At 43.8% G+C, this 23,898-nt stretch overlaps 1 protein-coding gene across 1 annotated transcript in view; it reads right to left on the bottom strand.

The window, feature by feature from the left end:
• The window catches only part of LOC147676815 (uncharacterized), a 230,680-nt gene that overhangs the window by 118,774 nt on the left and 88,008 nt on the right, over positions 1 to 23,898 (bottom strand). Inside the window, exon 3 of the mRNA XM_086945233.1 lies at positions 186 to 373. Coding sequence (XP_086801359.1) covers positions 186 to 373 — 188 coding nt within the window. The remainder of the gene's footprint in view (positions 1 to 185; positions 374 to 23,898) is intronic.

The raw sequence follows: 23,898 nt of genomic DNA, 5'->3' as shown, positions 1-23,898 counted from the left end.
GAGGGATGGGCAGTGCTGATGGGATTTAAAGCATCACCAGAACTTGGTACTACTCCCTATCTGAGTTAAGGTCCACATTTAGGCTAAAGTACAGCTCTTAAGACACCAAAGCTGCTTTTTCAAAATAGGTCTTCACCCTTTTCATAAACTGCTTGATGATGAGCAGTGCTTTAGTGGCTTCCTACCTTGGCCACCAACAGAGGACCAACCACATTGGTTGAGTACACATGCAGCATGTCTTCTGCAACCACGTTTTCAATGGAGCATGGAGTGAGGATTCCAGCATTGTTGATCAGCACATTTAGACCAGCTCCTTTCAGGTGTGCCTCAACTTCTTTTGCAGCTTTGCTGACACTTTCGGGATCTGTAGCTTCTAAAAAACAGAGCATGAAATCAGTAAAACTGGACACCAACATTAGTTATTCCAACACAATGGTTGCATCATGATTGAGTCTGTTATTCTTCTGAACAGAGAGCCATACATTTCCAAGAGTAATTGGAGCTGACTGGGTTGGCATCTCAGTTTTTCTTATTCAAAAATGTAAAACATGTAATTAAAGCACCAAGTGGATCTTTCTATGCAAGCACTTAAAACACTGCACACTGCCTGCAGCTTTGTTTTGGGTTATGGAATATTGAGAATGCATGCACTTAAAGACTGGCATTGGACATATTAGGTCTTTCGATATTGTAAAGGATTTCATCTGAGCACATAACGGCTAATAAACAATGACACCCTCAATGCAGTTACCTTGACGGACGCATCAAAATTCCAATTGCATCAACTCAAAAATAGTCAAGGTAATTTTGTACTTGCAACCACTAATGTGTAAACTAAAATTAGGAACCCACAACATAACAAAATTACAGCATAAATGTGCTGGACCACAGGGGGAACCATGTAGGATTGTGAATAGAGAGATGAAACAGATTATACCAATTGCACAAGTTACTTACCTTCGGTACAGATATATTTGTAAGAAACATTAGTTAGTTATAGATTCCTTACATTAGAATTACCCCCAGGCGTCAGACTGGATCCGGAAAGTTTTTTTTGTCAGCAGTACCTCTGCACGTCGGAAGGTGGCATCGGTCAGCTCCACGTCCGTCGTCGCAAGGATGACGTTGCGGCAGCTACTTAGACGCTGCCCTTGCGCACTGACGTCAGTTCTGTACACAACAGACCGACCAAAGAAGCCGTCTCTACGGACTTGGCTGTCCAGGCTGAGTGTTTGGTGAACATGTGCAGTGATGCCCACGTGGCAGCCTGACAGATGTCATTTAGAGGCACTCCTCTTCCCAAGGCAGTAGTGGCTGCCGTCGCCCTGGTGGAGCTTCACTGGAGGCTCCTTTTTAGCTAGAGAGTAACCAGCCTTAATACACAACATGACACACTGAGAAATGGTACAATTGTGTATGGCCCGACCCTTCTTTGCACCCACGTAGCCAACAAACAGTTGATCATCCACCTGGAACTGTTTTGTGTGATCCAGATGGAAGGAGAGCACACGTTTTGGGTCCAGGTGGTGGAGCCTCTCTTCTTCCTTCGAAGGATGCGGAGGCAGAAAGAAGGTGGGCAAAGTAATGGTCTGCCCGATGTGGGAGGCAGTGACCACCTTAGGAAGAAAGGATGGACGGGTCCTGATGCACAGACAGGAAAGGAGGTTTTGAGAGAAGAGCCTGGAGCTCACTCACCCTTCCAGCAGAAGTGATGGCTACCAGGAAATCAGACTTAAGAGGTAGAAGACGTACAGAACAATTATGATGCGGCTCAAAGGGGACGCACATCAAATAAGTCAGCACAAGATTCAAGTCTCACCGAGGCATAACGAACGGAATTGGAGGAAAAAGATGCGTTAAGCCTTTCAAGAAAAAGTTACCTACCGGGGACTTGAAAAGATAAGGCTGATCTGGCAGCCGAAAGAAAGCAGAGATGGCAGAAAGGTAGCCTTTGATAGTGCCCAGAGCAGAGCCCTGCTGGACTAAAGAGAGAAGGAACAGGAGCACTTCAGAAAGAGGGGCAGAAAAGGGATCCACAGCCTTTGCTGTGCACCATGCCACAAACTTGTTCCACCTGAAGGTGTATACCGTCTTAGTGGAGGGACGCCTGGATGCCAAGATTACGTCACAGACTACAGGAGTCAGGTCGAAAGACGTCAACTGCCACCGCTCAATCTCCATGTAAGGAGGTGGAGACTGGACAGGTTCGGGTGGAGGACTGTCCCCTGCTGCTGCGACAGAAGATCCTCCCAAAGTGGCAGTCTGATCAAAGGATCGATGGCCATGTTGAGCAGCTCGGGATACCAGACTCTTTGTGCCCAATCCGGAGCCACAAGATTTGACTACTTGGGCCTAGTCACTCCTAATCTTCTTCAGCACTCTGGGCAGAAGTGGTATAGGCGGAAAGGCATACAACAGACCGCAACTACACTTGCGACAAAAAGCGTCGCCGAGCGAGTGCCGCCTTGGAAATTCCAACGTACAAAATTGCTGACATTGCACATTCTCTTCAGTGGTTAATAGACCTAACGAAGGCTCTACCCCCTGTTGAAAGAGACCTTGCACCACCTCCGAGTGAAGACACCATTTGTGATCCATCATGCACCTGCGGCTGAGTTCGTCCAGCCTGGCGTTCAGAGAACCTGCCAGGTGTTGAACCACCAAGGAAATGCCTTAATGTTCCAGCCAGGAGGAGAGGTCCAAGGACTTGGCTGTAGCCCGTGAATCTTCTAAGCGCTCAAGGGCGTTGTCTGCTTTGTCGCCAAACAGGCGACGGCCATCAAAGGGCATGTCCATCAGAGTGTTGTGGACATCCCCTGAAAAGCCAGTGGACCTCATTCAGGAGTAGCGGCGAAGCTCTAACGATGTTAAAATAGTTCTGCCCAAAGAGTCGGCAGTGTCCAGCCCACAACGGATCGTAAACTTTGCTGCATGTCTCCCAGCAGCACCAGCCTGGGAGAGCACTGAGGCAGCCCTTGTACCACTGTAAATGTAGGATACTTGTAAAGCTCACAGCTGCCCATCACCGGGGCGTCCCGGCGCTATATAACGCTGTGGAACCCTTCCTGGCTCTCCCTGTGAAAATGCCCCTCCTGGGCACCCCCAAGGTGAAGACAGGCATCCCAGTGTTGTAGGGGCTGTTGTGGAGATTAAGCAAGCTATTGCCCAGAGTTGCAGCGTGGGATCCCATGATTAGAGTAGGCGCCGAGGCGAGAATTATCGAGTCCGCAGACAAATGAGCCCAAGATCTTGCCGCGTCGGGAATTGAACCCTGGTCCCGGGCCAGATCTCTGCATCAGGGTCTGCCGCTCTAACCATTGAGCCACACTCCTCCACCCACATATAGTGCGAATAACTGCCCAAGAGACATGCAGTGTTTACAGACCGCAGTCCTAAGCTGGCGGAAGAGAACATTTTCTTGCCAAGATGGCCCAGCTTCTTGGATTCCCTTTTCCGAAGGAGCAGTAGGGAAGGTGCTTTTGGAGGTGGCGGCCTGGAGTACCAAGCTCTCCGGGGTGGGGTGTTGGAGGAGGAAAGTAGGGTTGCATGGAGCCGGGCGATGGGCTATCATCCTGTCCACGGGAGCCCCTGTGTTGGGCCTGGACCACATGCCCAAAAAGACGTCAGTGAGGGCCTCATTAAACTGCAGCAGGGGCTCCGAAGAGCTTTCTGCTGGTTGAAGCACCTCAGTCAGGAGGTTCGTCCTGACCCCCACCGCAGGAAGCTCGAGGTTGAGAGCCACGGATGCCCTATGCAACACCACAGCGTATGACGCACCCTCGTCCGCAGCCATGGTAGGAGGAGACAACATGCCAAGGTCGGATGAAGTTTCTAGACCACTGGCATCCCCCAGGTCCTCTCTCCAGTCCTGCTCAGTCTCTAGCTGGTCAGTTAAAGGGTCTCCTGACCTCTCCCAGTCCTCCTCACCTTCCTCTGGCAGCCAAACAGGCTGAAATTGGCCAGGGTGGAACACAGGGACAAAATAACCCATCGGCATCAGATCCGGTGTCGACCGACGCCGGCCTGAGGTCAACGCCGACCGGTGCCGAACGCGGTAGTGGTGCCAGAGTAAGGGGTGCCGGTGGAGGTGTAATGAGGTCAACCGGTGCCGATCTGGATCCAGGCCTGGATCCAAGGGGGCCTGCAGCATCTGGGCCAGAGCCGCCGGCGGCAAAGACCTGGGCCCCCCAACCGAGTCCGCGGGGCCCGAAGGCTCGCCAAATGGCGTCAGTACGCCCAAAGATGGCATTGCCTCGTAGAATGTACGAAGCTGGGCGAGAGTCGCTCCGGGCCCCAGAAAGGGAGGGTAGCCCGGAGTCGACTCAACGGGCTCCGCGTGCAGAGCAGCGGGAGGGGCATCACCCACGGGCCTCGTCAGGTTGGCCGACCGACGAGGAAAAGTCGAAGCGCGGCGATGCTTATTCAACTTCTTCTTGTGCTTCGACTTACTCAACCCCGAGTGCGAAGACTTCAATGACTAGTCGGAATTGCGATGGCTCCGTGACCGGTCCCTCAACCTCCCTCTTGTCTGGGACCTTGAATGGCGCGTAGCCGACTGTCGCCATTCAAGCAGCTTTCGGAACCGCTCCCGCAAAGCCTTCAGCGTCAACAACTGACAGTCAGAGCACGACTTGGGGTTGTGGTCGCGATCCAGCCAAAAGAGGCACATGTGGTGCGGATTCGTCGCTGACATCAGCCGGTTACAGGAACTGCAGGCCTTAAAACCGGGCATCCCTCGTGCACCTGTTCTGTGTCGAAGACTCGAAACACAAAATCAACAAAAAAAATCGAGAAAGACATAGTCAAAAAGTTACTGCGGTACCGCTCATTCTGGATCTGCGCTGGCTGGCGCGGACAAAGAAAGAACTCGAGGGGGCGCGAGGGCGGTGTCTAAGTAGCTGCCGCAACGTCATCCTGGTGACCACGATGCTGACGACGGACACGGAGCTGACCAACGCCACCTTCCGACATGCAGAGGTACTGCTGACGAAAAAGCTTTCCAGATCCAGTCTGACCCCTGCGGGTAATTCTAAGGTAAGGAATCTATAACGAACGTGTTTCTTTTAATTATTATTAACAATGAATAAATTCAGCAGCAAGCAATTGTCATCACAAATCAACAGTAGAAATGTTTCACAAAGAAATATTTATCCAAGGACCTAGTCATGGAGGTTTTTTCATAACAACCTGAACAGATACCTAAATAGTTCTTTAACACTTTCACACCTTTTGTGGATCAGTCTTTTGAATTTATATACAATACATAAAAGAATTCCATCAGAGAAATTATTCCAAGTGTAAGTAAGGCATCAAACTGCAAAAGTCAACACATCAGCAAGGTGGCATAGTGAGTTAAATAATACAGGTAATACAAGCACACAACTATCGATGTTTTCAGTACAGTCCTTAAGAGTATTATCACAAAGTCCCTTTTATAGCTCTATTTGGTTAGTCATATCCCAACTTAAATGGTCTACATTCGTTCAGTGTCTTAGGAGTATTTGGGCCAATGCATGACGTTTGTCTGTAGCTGGAACAGATCACCAGTTCAAAACATTTGTGTATTGTACACTGTAAGGATACCATTCTTTTGGGCTTGCAAACTTAGCAGTAAGCCCAACCGATTAAAGTACTCTACACAGACAACCCAACATGCATATTTGCACTTTAGATTGGTGCTCTCTACAGGCCCTCTGCATACCCAAAAGGGATTTAAATGGCTAACCTGTCTGCTGAGATCAGCTAAGATCTTGAGGTCATGAATTTTATGTCAAGACTGGAGGCTCCTACTATGCTGTCTTTCTTGACATTTAACATAATAGCAGTCAGTTTTGACAAAAAAAATACAAAGAACTGACTAGAAGAGAAAATAAACTACAATGCCCAGGAAGCTTTGGTGCAAAAGTTCTTATATTGTTGATATTAGACTGTCAGCCTTAGCGTGGTCTTCCCCCTAACTTTTATCTGTTTGCTTTCTATTTTGCTGATCTATTTTTGTTGGTTTTAGGACTCTGTGAGCTTTACCACTGCTAACCATTGCTAAGGTGCAGGATACCTTTCCGCTACTTTTCTCTGCCGTACTGTGCCTGTGCCAAGCGCTGGAGGACTGAGATAGCGCTCTGTGATCCTGCTGAAGCGCATTTCAAAGCGCTACTTTTCGCCGGACCCGCTCCGCGGGTCCCGCTTCATTGGAGCTGAATCCTGCTGATATTGACTTCTTCGTACTAAGGGCTTGAGGCAACCAGGGCTGCGAGCGAGCAGACTGCTGGACTCCAACTCCCAAGAGTCCCAGCAGCAGCCATCACCGATACCACCTGGTGACGCTCTCCCTGAAGGCCACGCCCCTGCTATCCTGCAAAAGGCGCCGGATCTACAGCTGCAGTGGATACCTTTCCGCTACTTTTCTCTGCCGTACTGTGCCTGTGCCAAGCGCTGGAGGACTGAGATAGCGCTCTGTGATCCTGCTGAAGCGCATTTCAAATCGCTACTTTTCGCCGGACCCGCTCTGCGGGTCCCGCTTCATTGGAGCTGAATCCTGCTGATATTGACTTCTTCGTACTAAGGGCTTGAGGCAACCAGGGCTGCGAGCGAGCAGACTGCTGGACTCCAACTCCCAAGAGTCCCAGCAGCTGCCATCACCGATACCACCTGGTGACGCTCTCCCTGAAGGCCACGCCCTCTCCCAAGGCCACCCAATAAATAGAGTGTCAGTATACCGCTGCGCGGGAGCGCGCGGGCAGCGCCTGGGAGAAGCCCAGGACAAGGGCGGGCCCTCTGAGGCCCTCAGAGGCACGAGAAGGCCAGGCTAGGCCCACCCCCTTATGCCCGGTAAACCATACTCCACCCTTGCCTTAAACTACCTGTGAGACTGCAGCTTCAGCTAGTGTGTAGCTGGGTAGGTATTTAAGCTCCCGACCCTAGAAATATTCTTTTGTAGTGTAATCACAGAGTCCATTATCCACTTTGGCCACGTTACTTTACTGTGCAACCACGACAGTGTCCCCCTGTCACGATGACAAAGAAATTAAGATCTGGTAAAATAATAGTAGGAAGATCCAGCACCAAAACAAAATCAAATCCCCTTAGAAACAAACATAGCCAATCTACCAACATGAAAAGTACGTGTCAGCTCTTCAATTTCTGGGAAAAGGGTAAAAACAAAGCCACAGGGGTGGACAATAAAGAAATGGACCCAAAGGACTCCGGAGTTATCCACTTAGATTCTGCCCCTAATAACCTTCGAGAGAGCCCTGAAATTAAAAAGGTAACGGCAGACTCGAGTCCAGGGCCAACTAGGACGCTACAATCTCCCCCCAAGAGCGAGTTCTCACCCCCCTATTTTCAACTCTGAAAAATAATATTGACCTAGCACCAGAGGTAATCATAAAAACAAAAAAAGATATAGAGCAAGATAATTTAAACATCATGATAATTCCTCACGATGAAGCTACTCAGCCAGTTAACAGTTCACTAACCAAAACGTCATTTCACAACGGTTTGTCCCCAATGATTCTAGATGAAGTCCTATGTCAACGGTATTTAGAATCTGATCCCACAAAAGTTGAGCTACCCCAGAACACCCCGCTAATGTCAAACCATGCCGGCTTACATCTTTACAGTAGTACTCCATCCAAAACCTCACACTCTCATTTTTCCTCTAGCCCTAATTTAAACTTGACCGGAATAAATACCTTCCAATGTAAGGGGCCCGACAAACCGTTTTCTGACTCCCTCCACATTTTAGAACACTTATTGGCTTCTATCTTACATTTATTGGAAAAATTTGTGGGGGGATCTGATTGTGTGCTTGATACAGTGACTCAAATTTTAAAAGTCCTGCTGAGGACCCAAAAAGAGAAGGAAGTGGACGGGAAGGGGCCCTCCTCCCCTCCCACGGCCTCAGATAAGATAGGTATAAATGGTCATTCCCCAGTAGCTATAATTACTTCAAAAATAGCACAAGAGAAAATAAGTGTTCCCCAGTCATCATCCAGTTTAAATGGCTCAGCAAATAACGATTTTGAAATAAAACCTCATGGGGAAACCCCGCTAAAAACTGGAAATGATCTGTTCCCAATTTTTAAGAAGCAGAAGGGGGACGGGGACATAGAGGAGGAAGCTATTCAGGGGGAAACTGATAATAGAGGGAAAATTGTGCCAATAAAAAAGAACGGAAAGCACAAGAGGAAACTGTTCAGACGGATAGATAAAAATAGGCGGAGGAAAATTCTATTCAGGAAACACTTAAACTCTCCCTTTCCGAAAGCGACACCCCAAGTACAGATGGCAGTGGGAAAAAATAAAAACCCAGTCAATATGTCAGCCAAAGAAAATATTGCCTTAACATCCAAGGCAACGTCACCCTTCTTATCTACCCATACATCCCCCTTGTCAGCAATTGCTAACATATTCACCTTTGGTCAACAAAGCAACAATACTAAGGATACAAAAGTGGCACACAAATCGACCTCCCCAGGTCAGGTTCAAAAGCCACTTACCCAAGCAACAATGGCACTTAATCCCTTTGCACCTGCCTTCCAGGGAGTAACCGCTCAGGGTGCTCCCCCCAAGGTTCCATGAACCAAGAAGCAGATAAACCAATTCCATTAGGGCATGAGCAAAATCTTCCCGCTCAAAAAAAGTTCACCTTTCAATCCTTTTATAACTGCCCCCATGGAAGCACCTACAAAGGTTATCCCAGGTAAAGAATACATGAAAAATAATATAGACACTGTATGGGTAGAATTCTTTCCCCTTTTCGAAGCTGACTGTATCCTGAACAGATCCCTCTTGTTGAAATACTTCCAAGAATCTGCCAATCTGAAACTTATCCAATCAACCGACCTAGACATAGTTCTGCAACAAAAGTCTGAAGTGGGGACGGTTACGAGGGTGAAGTTTCATTCTAAATTAGTAGCTAACCTCATCCTACAACGGGCTGAAGACCTCCAGAGTAGAGGAATAGATGTAATTCCTGTATTAATGCCATCCAGTCGGAATAATGCCGCCAAAGCGCTAAACCAACAGAATCCACCCTCCTCCCTGCTGCTAGCTGCAACAGGCAACATAAATAATTTGGGTGAAATCAAAGAATTAAAAATAAGCAAGTCCAATGACTCGCGTGTGGTATCCTATGCTCAATCCTCTTTTTTAACTTATCAAACTACCCCCAGAGAGGAAAAGGATCAGTGGAATTGGCTCCCCAAAGTATTGGCCGACAAATCTTCGGGTAAACCATTATCCAATCAGTTCCTTTAGCACGGATCTATCCATAATATCGTGGAACTCAGCAGGCCTAAAAAATAATCCGGAGAAAATACAATTTCTTTTGTCGCTAGAGGCAAATATTATATGCCTCCAGGAGACATGGTGCAATGGAAATATCCAAATAGGGAAGGACTATATTGTACTGGAAGGCAGCGCCACTGCGAATAAAAAAGGCCACGCCAGTGGGGGTATAGCTTGCCTTCTATCAAACCGTATAAACTGGGACTATGACCACTTCTTGGACCCGAGTAAACTTTTCCAGGTAGTAACTTTGTTTGGGTCAGGCAACCTCTTAGCTGGAAACCGCCTGGCCTTGATAAACGCTTACATTCCACCTGAAATAGGTTTTAATACAATTTTAAATAAAATCTTCCTCCATATACAGAGTATTAAGGAGAAAGATCCCAGAACGGTTATCATCCTAACCGGGGACTTGAACTGTAAGATCTCCAACTTTAGCTTAAATCTATTTTCTGACAAAATAAGAGAAGAAACACTCCATATTCCTCGAGCAACGTTCCCTGAAAGTATATTAACAAATAAACGGGGTAAACTATTATTAAATGAGTTGGCAGAATCCGATGGGATAATCGCAAACGGGCGTCTCCCCTCGGACTCCCCAGCAAATTTTACTCACAAATCGTATCAAGGGGAATCGATTCTTGATTATGTTATAATAGGGTCTCATTCATTTGAGTTACTAAAGGATATCGCTGTAAATCGAAACCATATTCAGCGATCATAAAATCCTTTCCATCTCGATGAACGTACACCCTCCTAAATGTGACCAATGGACCTTGAATAGTAACCAAATAAATTTTGGTAACAGTTCTGGAAGATGCTATTGGAACGCAAGGGCTCATCGTTACCTGAGGATAAGCTAGATATAGCAATCTCTGAGCTCCCCTCATGGTATGGTCGGGAAAACGAGCTCTTTTCCCTATTTTTGAACTCGATAATAACAGGGGCTCAAAAACAGAACAAGAAAAAGTCCACCAAAACAATCCCCTGTCCCCTGAAACTGCTTAATGTAGATCTGAATAAACTTATAAGGGCCCAATATTTAAATAGAACTGAGGATATATCCCGACAAATAACAACATTAAAAAGGAGAAGGAGACGACTCTTATATGCTCTTCGTAAAGAAAAAGAGGACACCATCTGGGTAAAAATAAGGGAAGCAGCAACTAATGGAGAAATGAGACAATTTTGGTCCCTTATAGGTGAAGGGTGCGGAACGAGAACCAGTCCGCTTCCCATCCCTATCGAGGAACATACATGGAGGGATTTTGTCTCAAATCTCTATGCCAGTAACCACACAGTTTCACCCCAGGTACGGTTAATAGACACAAGCCCGCCGGTAGAGTCTTTTTCAGAAAAAGACATAGATCTCGCCATTGGGGAAATGAGACGTTCAGGGGCTATGGGCCCCGATGAAGTTCCAATCAATGTGTTAAAGCAGAACAGGGTCGAATGGAGCAAGCTCTTGTGCCCTATCTTTAATTCCTGCCTATTAAGCGGAAAGGTTCTACCTTCCTGGAAGGGAAGCATCCTGGTCCCATTGTTCAAAAAGGGTGATTGTCTCCTCCCCCAGAACTATCGCCAGATTGCATTGTTGGATGCAATCGGCAAAGTTTTTACTAGATGCCTACTTAAACGGATAAATGCATGGGTTGAATCTGCAAATATCCTTCCACTCGAACAGACAGGCTTTAGAAAAAACCACGGGACCATGGATAATCTAACTGCCCTCCAGGTAATAGTTGACAAGTACATAAGAGCAAGGAAAGGGAGAGTCTATGTGGCCTTCATAGATTTCTCCACGGCCTTTGATAAGGTCGACCGTCAGGTATTGTGGAGAAAGCTACACAACTTAGGAATACAACATAGTCTCTTACGCTTGGTACAGGATCTGCATGATAACACATGGTGTAAGGTACTGTTGGGAGGAGAAAGAGGTCTCTCCCGGCTCATTCCATCTGCAAATGGCCTCAAACAGGGCTGCCTATTAGCTCCCCTCTTATTTTCCCTTTATGTTAGCGACCTTCCCCTCACTTTATCGACATGTGTAGGAATTGCACCACGCTTAGGCGAAAGACACATCCCCTGCCTAATGTATGCGGACGACATTTTAATTTTAGACCTCACCCCTAAGGGTCTTAATAATCGTCTACATGCACTACACACCTTCTCCGAAGAGCACTTTCTGAAAATAAACATTTCTAAAAGTAAGATAATGTGCTTGGAAGGACGAAATAAACTAAAGTTGGACCACATTAGTTGGGAATTGGGAGGTCAGAAATTAGAAAGAGTAAAATCGTATGTCTTTCTAGGTATGGTAGTCACTAGTAGTTTAGGCAACAAATCACATATTGAAAGCAGCTCCCGAAAAGCAAAGTCACAGGGTAAAGGCCTAAGAGCACTGTATAAATCAACAGGCCAGAGACACTTTGTTCACTTGTTGGAGGCCTTTCGGGCAAAAGTCCCCCCGACTCTGCTCTATGGGGTTGAATTAATTGACCTAGCGGAATGGGGCTTCCTAGATACAGTGGAGGGCTCCCTATTGAGAAATTTATCCTCGGTTAATAACAGTTGTAGTGCTGCAACCCTGCGTTTAGAACTCGGCCTTAGGAGTAGCTGGGCTCAGGGACTTGCAGGAGTGATTCGCTGGGTTATTAGTCTGATCAAAGGAAAGCCAACTACTCTCAGATCTCTTATTACAAAAGAGTTGATGGGCCCACTAAATGAATACTCGATCCTAATAAAGAACTATAGGAGAGCCAGCACTCTCTTGGATTTGGAGGAAGCATCCATCCTAGAGCTTTCCATGAACCAATTAAAATTACAACTAAAACAAGCTACATGGAAGCTAAGTTATGAGAGGGATCGGAATCTAATAATACAAAAAAAGGGGGCCATACAAGTTGTTGATTCCTATACAATTTGACAAATACAACCCTACCTGTCATGGAACATCCCCCACGGCTTACGCCGCTTTTGGCTACTTCTCAGGCAGGACTTGCTCCCCCTGAACAAGTTGTTGGCCAAATGGTATGGCATATCTAATGTATGCAATTACTGTAACCTTGCAATTCAAGATTCCAAACACGTCCTGCTAGTTTGTCCCGCATTATTGACTTACCGTCGCCTCTGGATAAAACCGGCTTGTATCCAGTTTGGTATTTCTTCCGTAACAGCCTTGTTGGATGCTATCCTTAGTCCCCCAAATGGAATTTTTTGTAACAAAATTTTGAATTTTTTTTAAATGTTTCTTAGAACTTTATTAATAGAATGGTATATTGCTTTTGTATAATTACTGCCTGCATGAGTTGTTATATACGATCTGAATTTTATATTGTGTTTGTAAGTGTATAATATGTGGATCTCTACGGAGTTCCAAAACATATTTAATAAAATTGAATTGAATTGAATTGCTAAGGTGCATGTGCCTTCTCCCTAAACATTGTTTGATTTAATGTACTCATAAGTCCCTAGTAGAGAGCACTATATGGGTCCAGGGCCTGTAAATTAAATGCTACTAGGGGACCTGCAGCACTGATTGTGCAACCCACTTAAGTAGCATTTCAAAACAAGTCTCAGGACTGCCACTGCAGAGCCTGTGTGAGCAGCTTACACTACCATGTTGACTTGGTTAAATCCTCTTGTATTACATATGTCACCCTAAGGTAGACGCTTGGTTGCCCATAGGGCAGGGTGCCCTGTAATTAAAAGGTAGGACAAATACTTTAAGGTTAGTTAATAACTCCCAAATTTGTTTTTCATTGCTGTGAGGCCTACCCTTCTTATAGGTTAACATTAGGGATTCATTGTTCTATCTAATACGTGTAATTCAAAATTGGGAGAAGGTAGATCTGTTATGTTTAGTACCTATGAAATTAAATGACAAATCCTCTTTAACGGTTATGTCAAATTTATCATTACAATTGTTCAAATGGCACTTTTAGAAAGTTTGCATTTTTCTGTTCTTAGCCCTGTGTGCCAGCTGCCTATCTTTAATTCACATCTGGGGTGGGTGACAGCTGGGCCTTGGCATCCCCTCTAGACTGTCTCACACACACAGGGAACTGATGGACCTTCCTGGGCACGATAGGAGCGAGGGGATGGGCACAGCTGCACACTTACACTTGAATAGGCTATGTCCTATTCCCACACAAAGGAGCTCAAGCCCCTGCAGTGAGTCTGGAGCCAGGGCAGGAAGGGAAGAACTCTTTGCACTTCAAAGTCTCTATCCGAAGTCTCCCCCACTTCAAAGGCACCACTGGGTATAAAAACTGGGCTTCCGACTCTACCAACTCAGTATACTTCTGGACCCGTGGATACTATGCCAGGAAGAAGGACTGCTGTGCTGCTGAAGGACTCCCACTCTGCTGGGCTGCTGATCTGGGAGAACTGTGTTTTTAGTGTACTGAGAAGGACTTGACTTAACACCACTAGAACCCAGAGTGACTCCAAGGGCTGGTCTGTTTTTGCCTCCTGCTTGACGTATCAGGGACACAGAAGACTTTTAACCACTCCAAAACCAACACCTGAACTCTGCCACCTGAGAGTCTTGCCCTGTCAAGTTGTGCTAATCCAGTCGTGAGCCCTTGGAAGTGGCTATAAAGTGTTGCAACTGCCAGAATCCACACATTGGAGATGCTGCATCGAACAGAACTGGCACATCTCCCTCATCGCATCGGCAGGGATCCAGTACATCGCTAGTCAACAGCGTGGAGCATCACCTTCTTTTCCAACACATCTGCGCAGATCCAGTCATCACTTGACAAATGCGCAGCGTATCAACTTCCTTTCCTCCACATTTGTGAGGATCCAGTATCGCGCAACACATCACCTTCAGCTGGAAGCTAGATGGCGATGCATCGTTCCTTTGCTGCTCGCAGTTCAGATCTGTCAACGATGCAACAAGGTACTTTGCAGCAGACCAAGGCTGGTCCCTGCATCTGAACGTGCTCCATCATGGTCGGCCTGAACTTTTGACTTTGTCCTAGTCAAGCAAGACTAGATAGCCCAGGTTGTAGCTTTATGCGTTTAAGCAATATATTTCAAGACATTCTTTACAACTTCATAACTCTGGTTCTACCTATTGGAGTTGTGTTGCTTTGGTCTTGTTTTGTTCATTAAATTAAGCTCTGTCTACCAACCCTGTCTAACCAGGTTGGTATCTTTGTGTGGTGTTTTGACTATTTTACTGTGTAAGTGTTGCACAAATACTTTGCACATTGCCTCTTATGTTAAGCCAAACTGCTCTGTGCCGAACTATCAGAGGGTGAGCACAGGATAATTTAGGGTGTGTATCTGACTTACCCTGACTAGGATTGTGGTTCCTGCCTGTACAGTGTACATACCTCTGCCAACCAGAAACACAATGCCTTACAGGTGACAATTGGTTTTAGCATTTGTTCTCTACATATAGACCACCCCACAATCTTGCATTTAGCCTTTCTTGCTGTTGGCAGTCATAGTCAAAATTAACTTTCTTTGTAAATGACAAATTTATTTGCAGGGTGTTTTCAGACAGTTTAAAATGTAGTATTGCTGTTTTATAGGATACATTGAATGCTATTTTACAATGCAGTTACTTGAGTGCTTGGGCAGAGTGCATACTGCTTTTGTATCAGCATGCCTTAATTTATTAGAGTTGCAAGCTTTTTTTGGTTTATTTTCAGTTTGTTTTTATTTCAGAGATGGCTCCCAGGACTCGCAACGCTTTGTCTTCAGAGTCAGGCCCATTGGGAGTGATTGTAATTAGATGCAAGTCCTCACCTGCCTTAGTCCAGGATACATCTTAGATTTAGGACTTCTTTGAGGTGCAATGGTGAGAACGCTGGAGCTGGGATTCGGCTCCTCGTCATGCGGAAACAAAATAGTTGAAATTATTCCTTCCAGGAAGTTGCTCAGTCCGCTTTCCAATTTTTGAGAAAACAAGATATATCACTGATGCTTGGTTTACATTTTTATTGAATATCCTTATTGACCACACAAACACAGTGTATCTTAAATTGTTCTCATTTACCTATTTTCTGGGAAACATATTATATATTGCAAAATGGCAAAGTAAATCCATATGAAAAATGAAGATCATTTATGTGAAGGTTTTTAAGGATAATTTAAAACAGTTTATTAACTTCTCAGAAAAATGATAAATTATTAATTCAAGTAGTAATCAGTTCAAATCAGTAAAGTCAGATCTTTCAATTTCTTGCTCATGAATTATTAATTTACTCAAGATATGCTCAGCAAAAGGGTTTTCCATTGGGGATAATTTTATAAAAAAATATCAAAATATGTGAAAACCTACTGCTTCATTAAAAGGCCCAAATGCCAGTGAGGAACCTTTTTCGACAATGTTTTGCAGGACTAGCAGAAGAGGGGGGCAGTTATGTCAGTCACATTCAATTCAATAACATGCTCCAGCTTACAAACTACAGAGGCCAAACTAGATACTTTGATCAAAGAACAGAGGATTGCAAAGTATTCTCGAAAAACCTACCCGATTAGAGCAAAGCAAGTCAAACATCCCCGTTTGTCTAGTTTAAAAAAATGTGCAGGTTTGCTTGGTTTCCCTAGGTGCTGGCTGAGCTGGGGTCAAAAACCAGCAGCTATCCAAATTGCAAACTAAAGACCCGTTTTCAGTGCAAAAATGTGATGTGTCTATGTTGCGTTTGGGGCCCTTTCCAGTCGCGCCCACTAGGCATACCCCCACATGTGAGGTAGTTTTTGTAATCAGGAGACTAGGAGGAATGTTGGGTGGTAGGAATTTTTAGTCTACTCACCGATTCTAGACGTTTTCCTCAAAGAATGTGTGAAAAATATGTGTTTTTAGTCCAAGTTTGAGGTTTGCAAAGGCTTCTGAGTAAAATGATCTGATGAGAGCCTCAGAAGTTACCTCACAGTGGACTAACTTGGTTGTCTGGTTTTCATAAATGTACAGGTTTGATAGGTTTCCTTAAGTGCCGGCTGAGGTTTTCAGTTCAAGGGATCTGGCTAAAACAAAACTCTTGGGAACCATGCAAGTCATCTCACGCTGGATTTCCTTAGGTGTCTAGTTTTAAACATGTACATGTTTGCAAGGTTTCCCTAGGTGGAGTTGAGCTAAGGGCCAAAATTCACAGCTACCAACATTGCAAAAAAGGGTAATTTTTCAGTGGAAATTGTGATGTGTCCATGTTGTGTTTTGGCACATTTCCAGCCACAGGCACTAGGCCTACTCATACAAGTGAGGTACCATTTTTATCAGAAGATATGTGGAAATATAGAATAGTAGAACTTTTGGTATTACTAATTGGATTTTGCTGCCATTTCAAACATAGACTATGTGTGAGAAAGAGACTTTTGAAAAATACCCTCTGATTCATACGCTTGCATGGGTACCCACAAATTCAGAGATGTATAAATAGCCACTGCTCCTAAACTCCATTACTTGTGTCAATTTCAGAAATACAAAAGATTCCTGAACACCCATTTTTTACTCAAAATATTTCACTATGAAAACCTATCGCACAGTGCTGTTGTTAATGAATCTCGGACCTTAGTATAAATTTCCCGATTCATGCCCTTATATAGGTATACTTTATCATTTCCTTTTATAGGCATAGAAATCATTACCATATTTGGCCTAAACCATGCAGCCCAAATACGGCATGGATACTTCCCCCTGCTTGAATATTAAGTTCTCCTAGAACTCCCGGCGTTTTCCAAGAAATGAGCCTTTGAGTGACGTTATTAAGTCCAAACATGCGTTAAACTCGGCACCTTCAAAGTATAAATATGCCTCGATTTGCCTAAACAAACACACAGTGGTTTGGAGCAGATTGACTATCTACTTGCCCGACGCCCTGCAGCTGCAAGTGCCAAAGGAAGCCGACCCTCCAGCACACGCACTGCGAGACTCTGTCATTTCTCCTGCTGAGAAATCCAGCTCCAGTGTTTCCAGGCTACCCTTGCAGGTATCTGGGAAATCGAGTCCCGAGAACGAGATACAAGACCTCCTTAATTCTAGAACAAAGGTACGGAGCTGATTAGACCTCTTAGAGAATTATTGGAATCAGATTCCTGGCAGAGAACTCATAGACTTAAAACTTCTCCTCTAATACTCCCTCCCTCTTACCAGACATAGGTTGGGTACACCGGGGTAGGCGTATTCTAGAAGCACCAGTTGAGTATTTTAGTCATCCTTTTATCACTGCATGTATTTTATGTATTTTATACATTTTATGCACGTTATGGCTTAGAAACCATATCATGCTTTTACAGTACTACTTTATAATACTTTTGCAACAACACTTCGGATAGTGGACCACTCAAAGCAAAGACAAGGCACCAATCCTAGGATCACCAATTAGTTTACAAATTCCAGCGTGCTCTTTCCAAATGCTCCCTGTCCTAGGAACCTGGGGTAAGCAGTCAGTTTTTAGTCCAATATGGAGAGCACCGCTCAACAAGTTGGTCTTATCCAGTTTTAAGAGACTATACAACTTTCTCAGTGTTGATGATATATTCGATGTTTCCTACAGCCTTCACTAAAATTGCTGCCTTTGCGGGATGCAAATGAGTCTGATTCAAAACTAGTAGAAGTGAACTGCTGAGGCTATGTAAATAATAATGTATAGCACTTAAATGTTTTTACATCAAATGTCGTATAAATATTGTACATATGTATATTTCTTATCGATGTGATGAAATGTTACGCCTTTCTTCTTATATGTTGTGGTTTTTTTTATATGCTGTGTTTTTTATGTGGGCACTGTAATGTCATCTTTTATACTTAGTGTGTTGTCTTGTATAGCACTTATATTGTTATTTCGTATGTTTTTAAACTTACAGCCCTGAAGAAGTTCTGGTTTCAGAACAAAACGCGTTGGCTGGTGTTTTCCTAAAATGGATCATTAAATGAGCATTACATACTTACATCAAGACTCTGCGTTTGTATAAGAGGACACTGAGAAAGTTGTCTAGTCTCTTAAAACTGGATAAGACCAACTTGTTGAGCGGTGCTTTTCCATATTGGACAAAAAACTACTTTATAATACTGTTCGTATTATATGAATTGTACTTCATAGTAAGCTTTACTGTTGTAGCAGTTCATTTTCAATGCTTGAGGCATGCTACATTCTGATCAGGGTCCTGTGTTTAGCTCTTGAGCTTACAAAGAGGCCATGGTTAGTTTGGGAGTTGGATTGCGGTATTCTAGTCCCTTCCATCCTGAGGGTAACGCGGTAGTGGAAAGAAAAAACTGTGACATAAAGCAATCCATACCAGCAAAGGTATTAGGTTCGGGTATTGGGTGGGTCAAACATCTAATAAGTGTCCAACGTAGTCTTAACAATCTGCCAAGAAATTCTCTGGGGGGAATCACTCCTTATGAGCTACTATTTGGTACTAGAATGATAATCGAGGACCTCGATTGTCAGACTTCAGTGGTAAAACAGAAATCCTTTGATGTCAAAGATCGTTTGGCTGTCTTACAGGACTTAAATGAAACAAGAAGAAGTCTGAGTAACACAACACAAAAGCCAACAGCCACTGAAGATAAACCACCTGTCCCAGCAAGACCTGTCTGGATTCTAAAGATTGGGGATCTAGTCAGGGAAAAGATAGTGGTGAAGAAGGAATTTGGGCCTTCTTACAGAAAAGCAGTACCTGTCTTAGCAATCCAAGGAACGAGATCAGAAGTACTACCGCCCCTTGCTGGTAAAAAGGAGAACAGAGTTGTGTCCATCGACCTGGTAAAACCACAACATGTGGCCAATAATAAGTAGTAGGCCAAGTGGACTCCCAAGATGTAGCAGACAGCCAAATCGTGCTACAATCCAAGAGGTTCACACTGAAAAACGTATCACCTTTGATAAACCTGCAGTGAGAAAAGAAGGACTATGCAACAAAGCAATGAAACTCATGTCTCTTGAGACCCATATATCTGTTCGATCAGAAACACTAGTCTGCAATGATGTAGCACCTGAATACACTAACATGACAAAGGAGAAATCAGTTCCAGCAATTTCAACAAACCCCAATGCCATTCAAACAATTGACAGAACTGCATCTGGATATTTCATCAACTTTGAAAACTTTTCTGAGGATCCAAGTGAACCCGAAGATACAACAACAAAGAAATCTCTCAAAGAAAAAAGAGAACTTTTTCCAGGAACTTGAATAAATATATCTGGTTTCACCATGGACTGAATTTTGGATTGGTTTAGGTGCATTTTTCCTCCTGCTCTAGCTAATATTGGTTTCAAGCCTGGGGCAAATGATAGATGGAAAATACAGTACAATGGACACAGCAAGTCAGAAAGTCATCTTGGTCCTAAAACCGCACAAATCACCACATGTTGAAAAAAGAGAACTGTCATCAGTAAACATCACAGCCATCCCTATACCAGGTGGTATAGTATGGGATAGAACTGATTATGATATCTATGGCCCGGTAGAGATGCTGAGGATTCCACATCAGTTCAAGGTTTCTGTAAATGACTTTGTAACACCCAGCACATTCTCTGATGATTGGGACTTTGAGACAATTAATAATATGATGTCAGATTTAGAAATGTCTGCGAAATATACTGAACATGACTATTTAGAAGGGTCATCAGACTATGAACAAATGTATTGTTTTAACCATTTTGGTAATCACTATTTGCACAAATCTGCAAGCCCGAGAAATGTGTTTATGTATAATCAATGGAAACATTGTCCAACACCACAAAAAGGTAGCTCTAAAACATTTTATGAAAAGTTTCCTTACTTCTCAGAGTTTAATGTTACAGATCCAGAAACGTTTTATTTCAAAAATATAAATAAGACAGGATTGAAAACAATGTTGACCAATACCAAACACATTTATTCTGCAAACTTTTATGCTAAGTTGTCCATATTGGGTTACGACTTCTGGAAAGACAACATCGAGACAAAAACTGTCTGGGGCACAAAAGAATGGCAGGTGCAAGGTCTGGAAGCTTTATTCAGAGCCTGCATTATACCTGAACACATAATGTTTTTAAATGACACTGTGCAACAAACATCTTGTCTTGGCATAGCAAAAATAAAGGATTTAAATAAACCGTCTATACCAAAGCCCTTACCTGAAAATAACAAAACTACAGAAGGGGAGATGGACGTACAATATGTTTTCAAATTGAATAGAACTAGTCCTAAATGGAAAAAATGGTTAATCTGGCCCACAGACCCCAATAACTGTCAAGATAGATTCCTGAACAAAACACAGGGTTTAATTCTTAACAGGCCAGATCCAAGATACTCCCAGAGACAACATCCAGGGATAGTAACAACATATAATGTAGGGAAACTATGCCTTGAATGGCTAAAAACTTCTTCACTTCCAGAAATTAAACAACACTTGACTTTACTTAAAGAAAGCAATGATTTGCGAGATTTCTTATTGGGACCTCGCAAACCACTGCAAAAACATTTTATATACGCCGGTATATATGCTGCGTACAACGAGGCTTGGAAAATAACACAATTAGAAACTGCAGAAAAAATACGAGAAATTGATCGTATTAACTTGGAGAAAGCTCTCTCTGTAGTGGACAATGGGTTAACTACTCTGTCCTCCAGAATATATTCATTGGACAGCATTGTATACTCTGCAATTGACATAATGGAACAAGACTTGCTAATGTTACAACATGACCAGTCTCAATTACGTTCTATAATGCAGCTAGGCTGGACATTGCAAAATCTGCGTTCAGGCTACGTGCCATGGAGGCTTATCAACACTGAGAAACCCGTAATAAAATTGATAATTCATGGCACCATCATGATTCCAGTGACGATTTTCCAATTTCAGTATTGTCTACAGCATATACCAGAAGGCCTGTATGAAAGGTTGGGTAAAGAATACATTAAGTCAACATGGACTTTACCATATACACATAGTTGTTGGAATAAGGGGAAAGAAATATTCCTTAGTGGGAAAAATTGTAAAAATTCACTAAGTGGTACACTTCTGTGCCAGGGTATTAACTTACACGGAGCCTGCGAATAACCTTTCATGCCACCTGCACGGTACTCTCTCCACACGGATAGAACCCGTTTTCAGGCAGCTATCCAATGGCAGTTACGTTATGTTAAACGATCACAGCTGCTGTGGAATGGTGCCAGGAAAAGTTTATCTGGTTAGTGTGTCGTCCATGGTCACTTGTTGTATGCAAGTATTGTATCCAACTTGCAAGTCAGACAGCCAGACGGCTATATGGCCTTCATTGAATATCTCTTCAATACGAATTGATACTTTAAGCAGACTAAAGTCTATTCTTTTGCAAAAATCTGTGCCACTGACATCATCAAAAGAAACGTATGATCTGCAAGTTGCAAGGACATCTGCAGAGATACATGCATTATTATCAACAAACTGCCCTGTACATTTCGCAAAAATGTTAAGTCAAATCTTAAACATGTCTGATACCAGTGGCATCGCACATGTATTTAAGATGATTTTTCGGGACTGTTAGCACCATTTGAAGCAGTCCTCGGGATTTTTCCAAATTTCGTACACTCTGTGTTTGGCAGCCTGCCTCTTATCTTGGGACTCATAGCAGGAATACTATTTTTATTTCTTCTGCTCCGATATGGCAAGTCCAGTAACCGGCGATACCCAGAACCTCATGGAACAAACGGTCCGTGCCCAGAGATATCGTGGGATGATAACACAAATTCTCGGCATGGCTCGTTTAAGAGATCTGAATACGACATGGCTTCTGTCCTTCAGACCAATCTGGCAAGATTACATCTTACCTGTTCTTTGATGCCTGCTTTGCGGAGAGGAATGCGTGTTAGACATTTGTCTTACACTTCCATCAGTCCTGCCATCGGATGTCGACGCCTTGCTAGGTCCTGTAACGGCTCAAGCATTGTGTTGCCCCCAACGGCTACAGATCCTGATGACGGCATTCATTGAGATCTCACCAGTAAGTCTAACTGAGGGTGAGGTACGAGAAACACCAGGCACACAGGTACCTTCTGATATGACCATTGCTAACACGGCAAGAAGCGCTGACGGCAATGCTTCTCATCTATGCACATTTGATCTGCTGGATCAAGTGGTTCAACTTTCACCTACTGTGGTGGATGATTTCTTTGCGAGCCTAGACGACTTGATGTTTTCTCCTGACAACGAGAATAACTTTTGAGTCATGCACACAGTGTTCTCTGAACTCTGAAATTCGGCCTTCATTTTTTCAAAACAATGACTTCTAACATTTGGAACTATTTTCACAACAAAGTTGTATTTTTTCGCTCTTTCCAAAACATTGAATTTTGGCACAGACTAATCTGCTTAAAGTAGAACTATTCCTAGAGAACAAGTCATTTTTTGAAGACTGACTAAAAGAAATATTTAGGCCTCGTCCAGATTAATAGAAAGATTGCTATGACATGTTATGTTATGAAATGTTCTCGACTTTTTTCTTCTGTATTTAATAGACATTTTGTAGTGAAGGAGGTCCACTCAGGTTGTAATTCAAGATGCTTTATTCATAAAGACAACAGGTTGTAAGGAACAGGACATCATGTTGATAAGTGGTAGATCAGAGCCCCACCAGGAGCTGCCTGTCAGCTGCTCAGCCCATGACCAACTGTCGCTATGCCTCTCTGTCCCAACATTCAGAGGCATTATCAGACTCCAACATTCTAATGAGTCAGAGCACAGGCACTGGCAGAGCAGGTCAAGTAAAACACCTTACAGTATAATATGCAGGATACTACATATCCCCTTTCGTTCTAACAGAAGCATTAAACCACTACGTGAATAACAACTGGCGAGAGAAAACCAAGGAAGAGATAACAAGGAAGAATAGCAGAGGAACAGAAACAACAACAAAGAAAGATGTAAGCAAAGCAGCGTGAAGAGACATGTGGAAGGAAATGAGGAGTAGGAAGAGAAGAGTAAAGCGGGAACCGATAGAGATAACACAGACTCACAGACATAGAAAAGATGAGGGTAAGATGAGTAATCAGAACATGGAAATAACAAGGGGCAGAAGAACTCACACGCACCAAGGACTAAACCCCAAACACACCCACTGGCCAGGCAGGCAGGGGAGAAAGAACAAGGCACGATGGAAAACTGACACCAGCCTCCACACAGACACAGGAAAGAGGGAGTAACAGATTTCCTCCGAAACAGGGAAGGAAAGAGTAAAAAAGAACGAAAGAAAGCTAGGAGGCAAAAGACGGCAACAAGACGTGTAGATCCAGAAACTAGGGATGGCAATGAGAATGACACCACGAGGAAAGCTGGACGAGTAGGAAAACAACGAAGAGGCAAAGTAGATACAAACAGTATAACTACAACTTCTCTCCGTTTTCAATAAACAATATAAATGCGATGTAAGAGTAACATTGTGTTATTCAAAACAGCAAAATTACAAAATGTAAGAAGACAATATCAGTAATAAGGACTAAAACCCATGACCGTCCTCTACTCCTATGTAAGAGTGTGAGGAGCACTGTATATGGGACTGAAACCCATGTGACGCCCTATGAAGGGTGACCATCTAAATGTAAATGGGACTGTAACCCATAATAAGCCCTGTGTGTGGGTAAGATGTAAATGGGACTGTGACCCATAGTACGCCCTGTGTGAGGGTA

This window comes from Lissotriton vulgaris, chromosome 12 (assembly GCF_964263255.1).
Source record: "Lissotriton vulgaris chromosome 12, aLisVul1.2, whole genome shotgun sequence".
Lineage (NCBI taxonomy): Eukaryota > Metazoa > Chordata > Amphibia > Caudata > Salamandridae > Lissotriton > Lissotriton vulgaris.
Note: the sequence above shows the minus strand (reverse complement) of the source record. Positions and strands in the feature narration are given on the sequence as shown.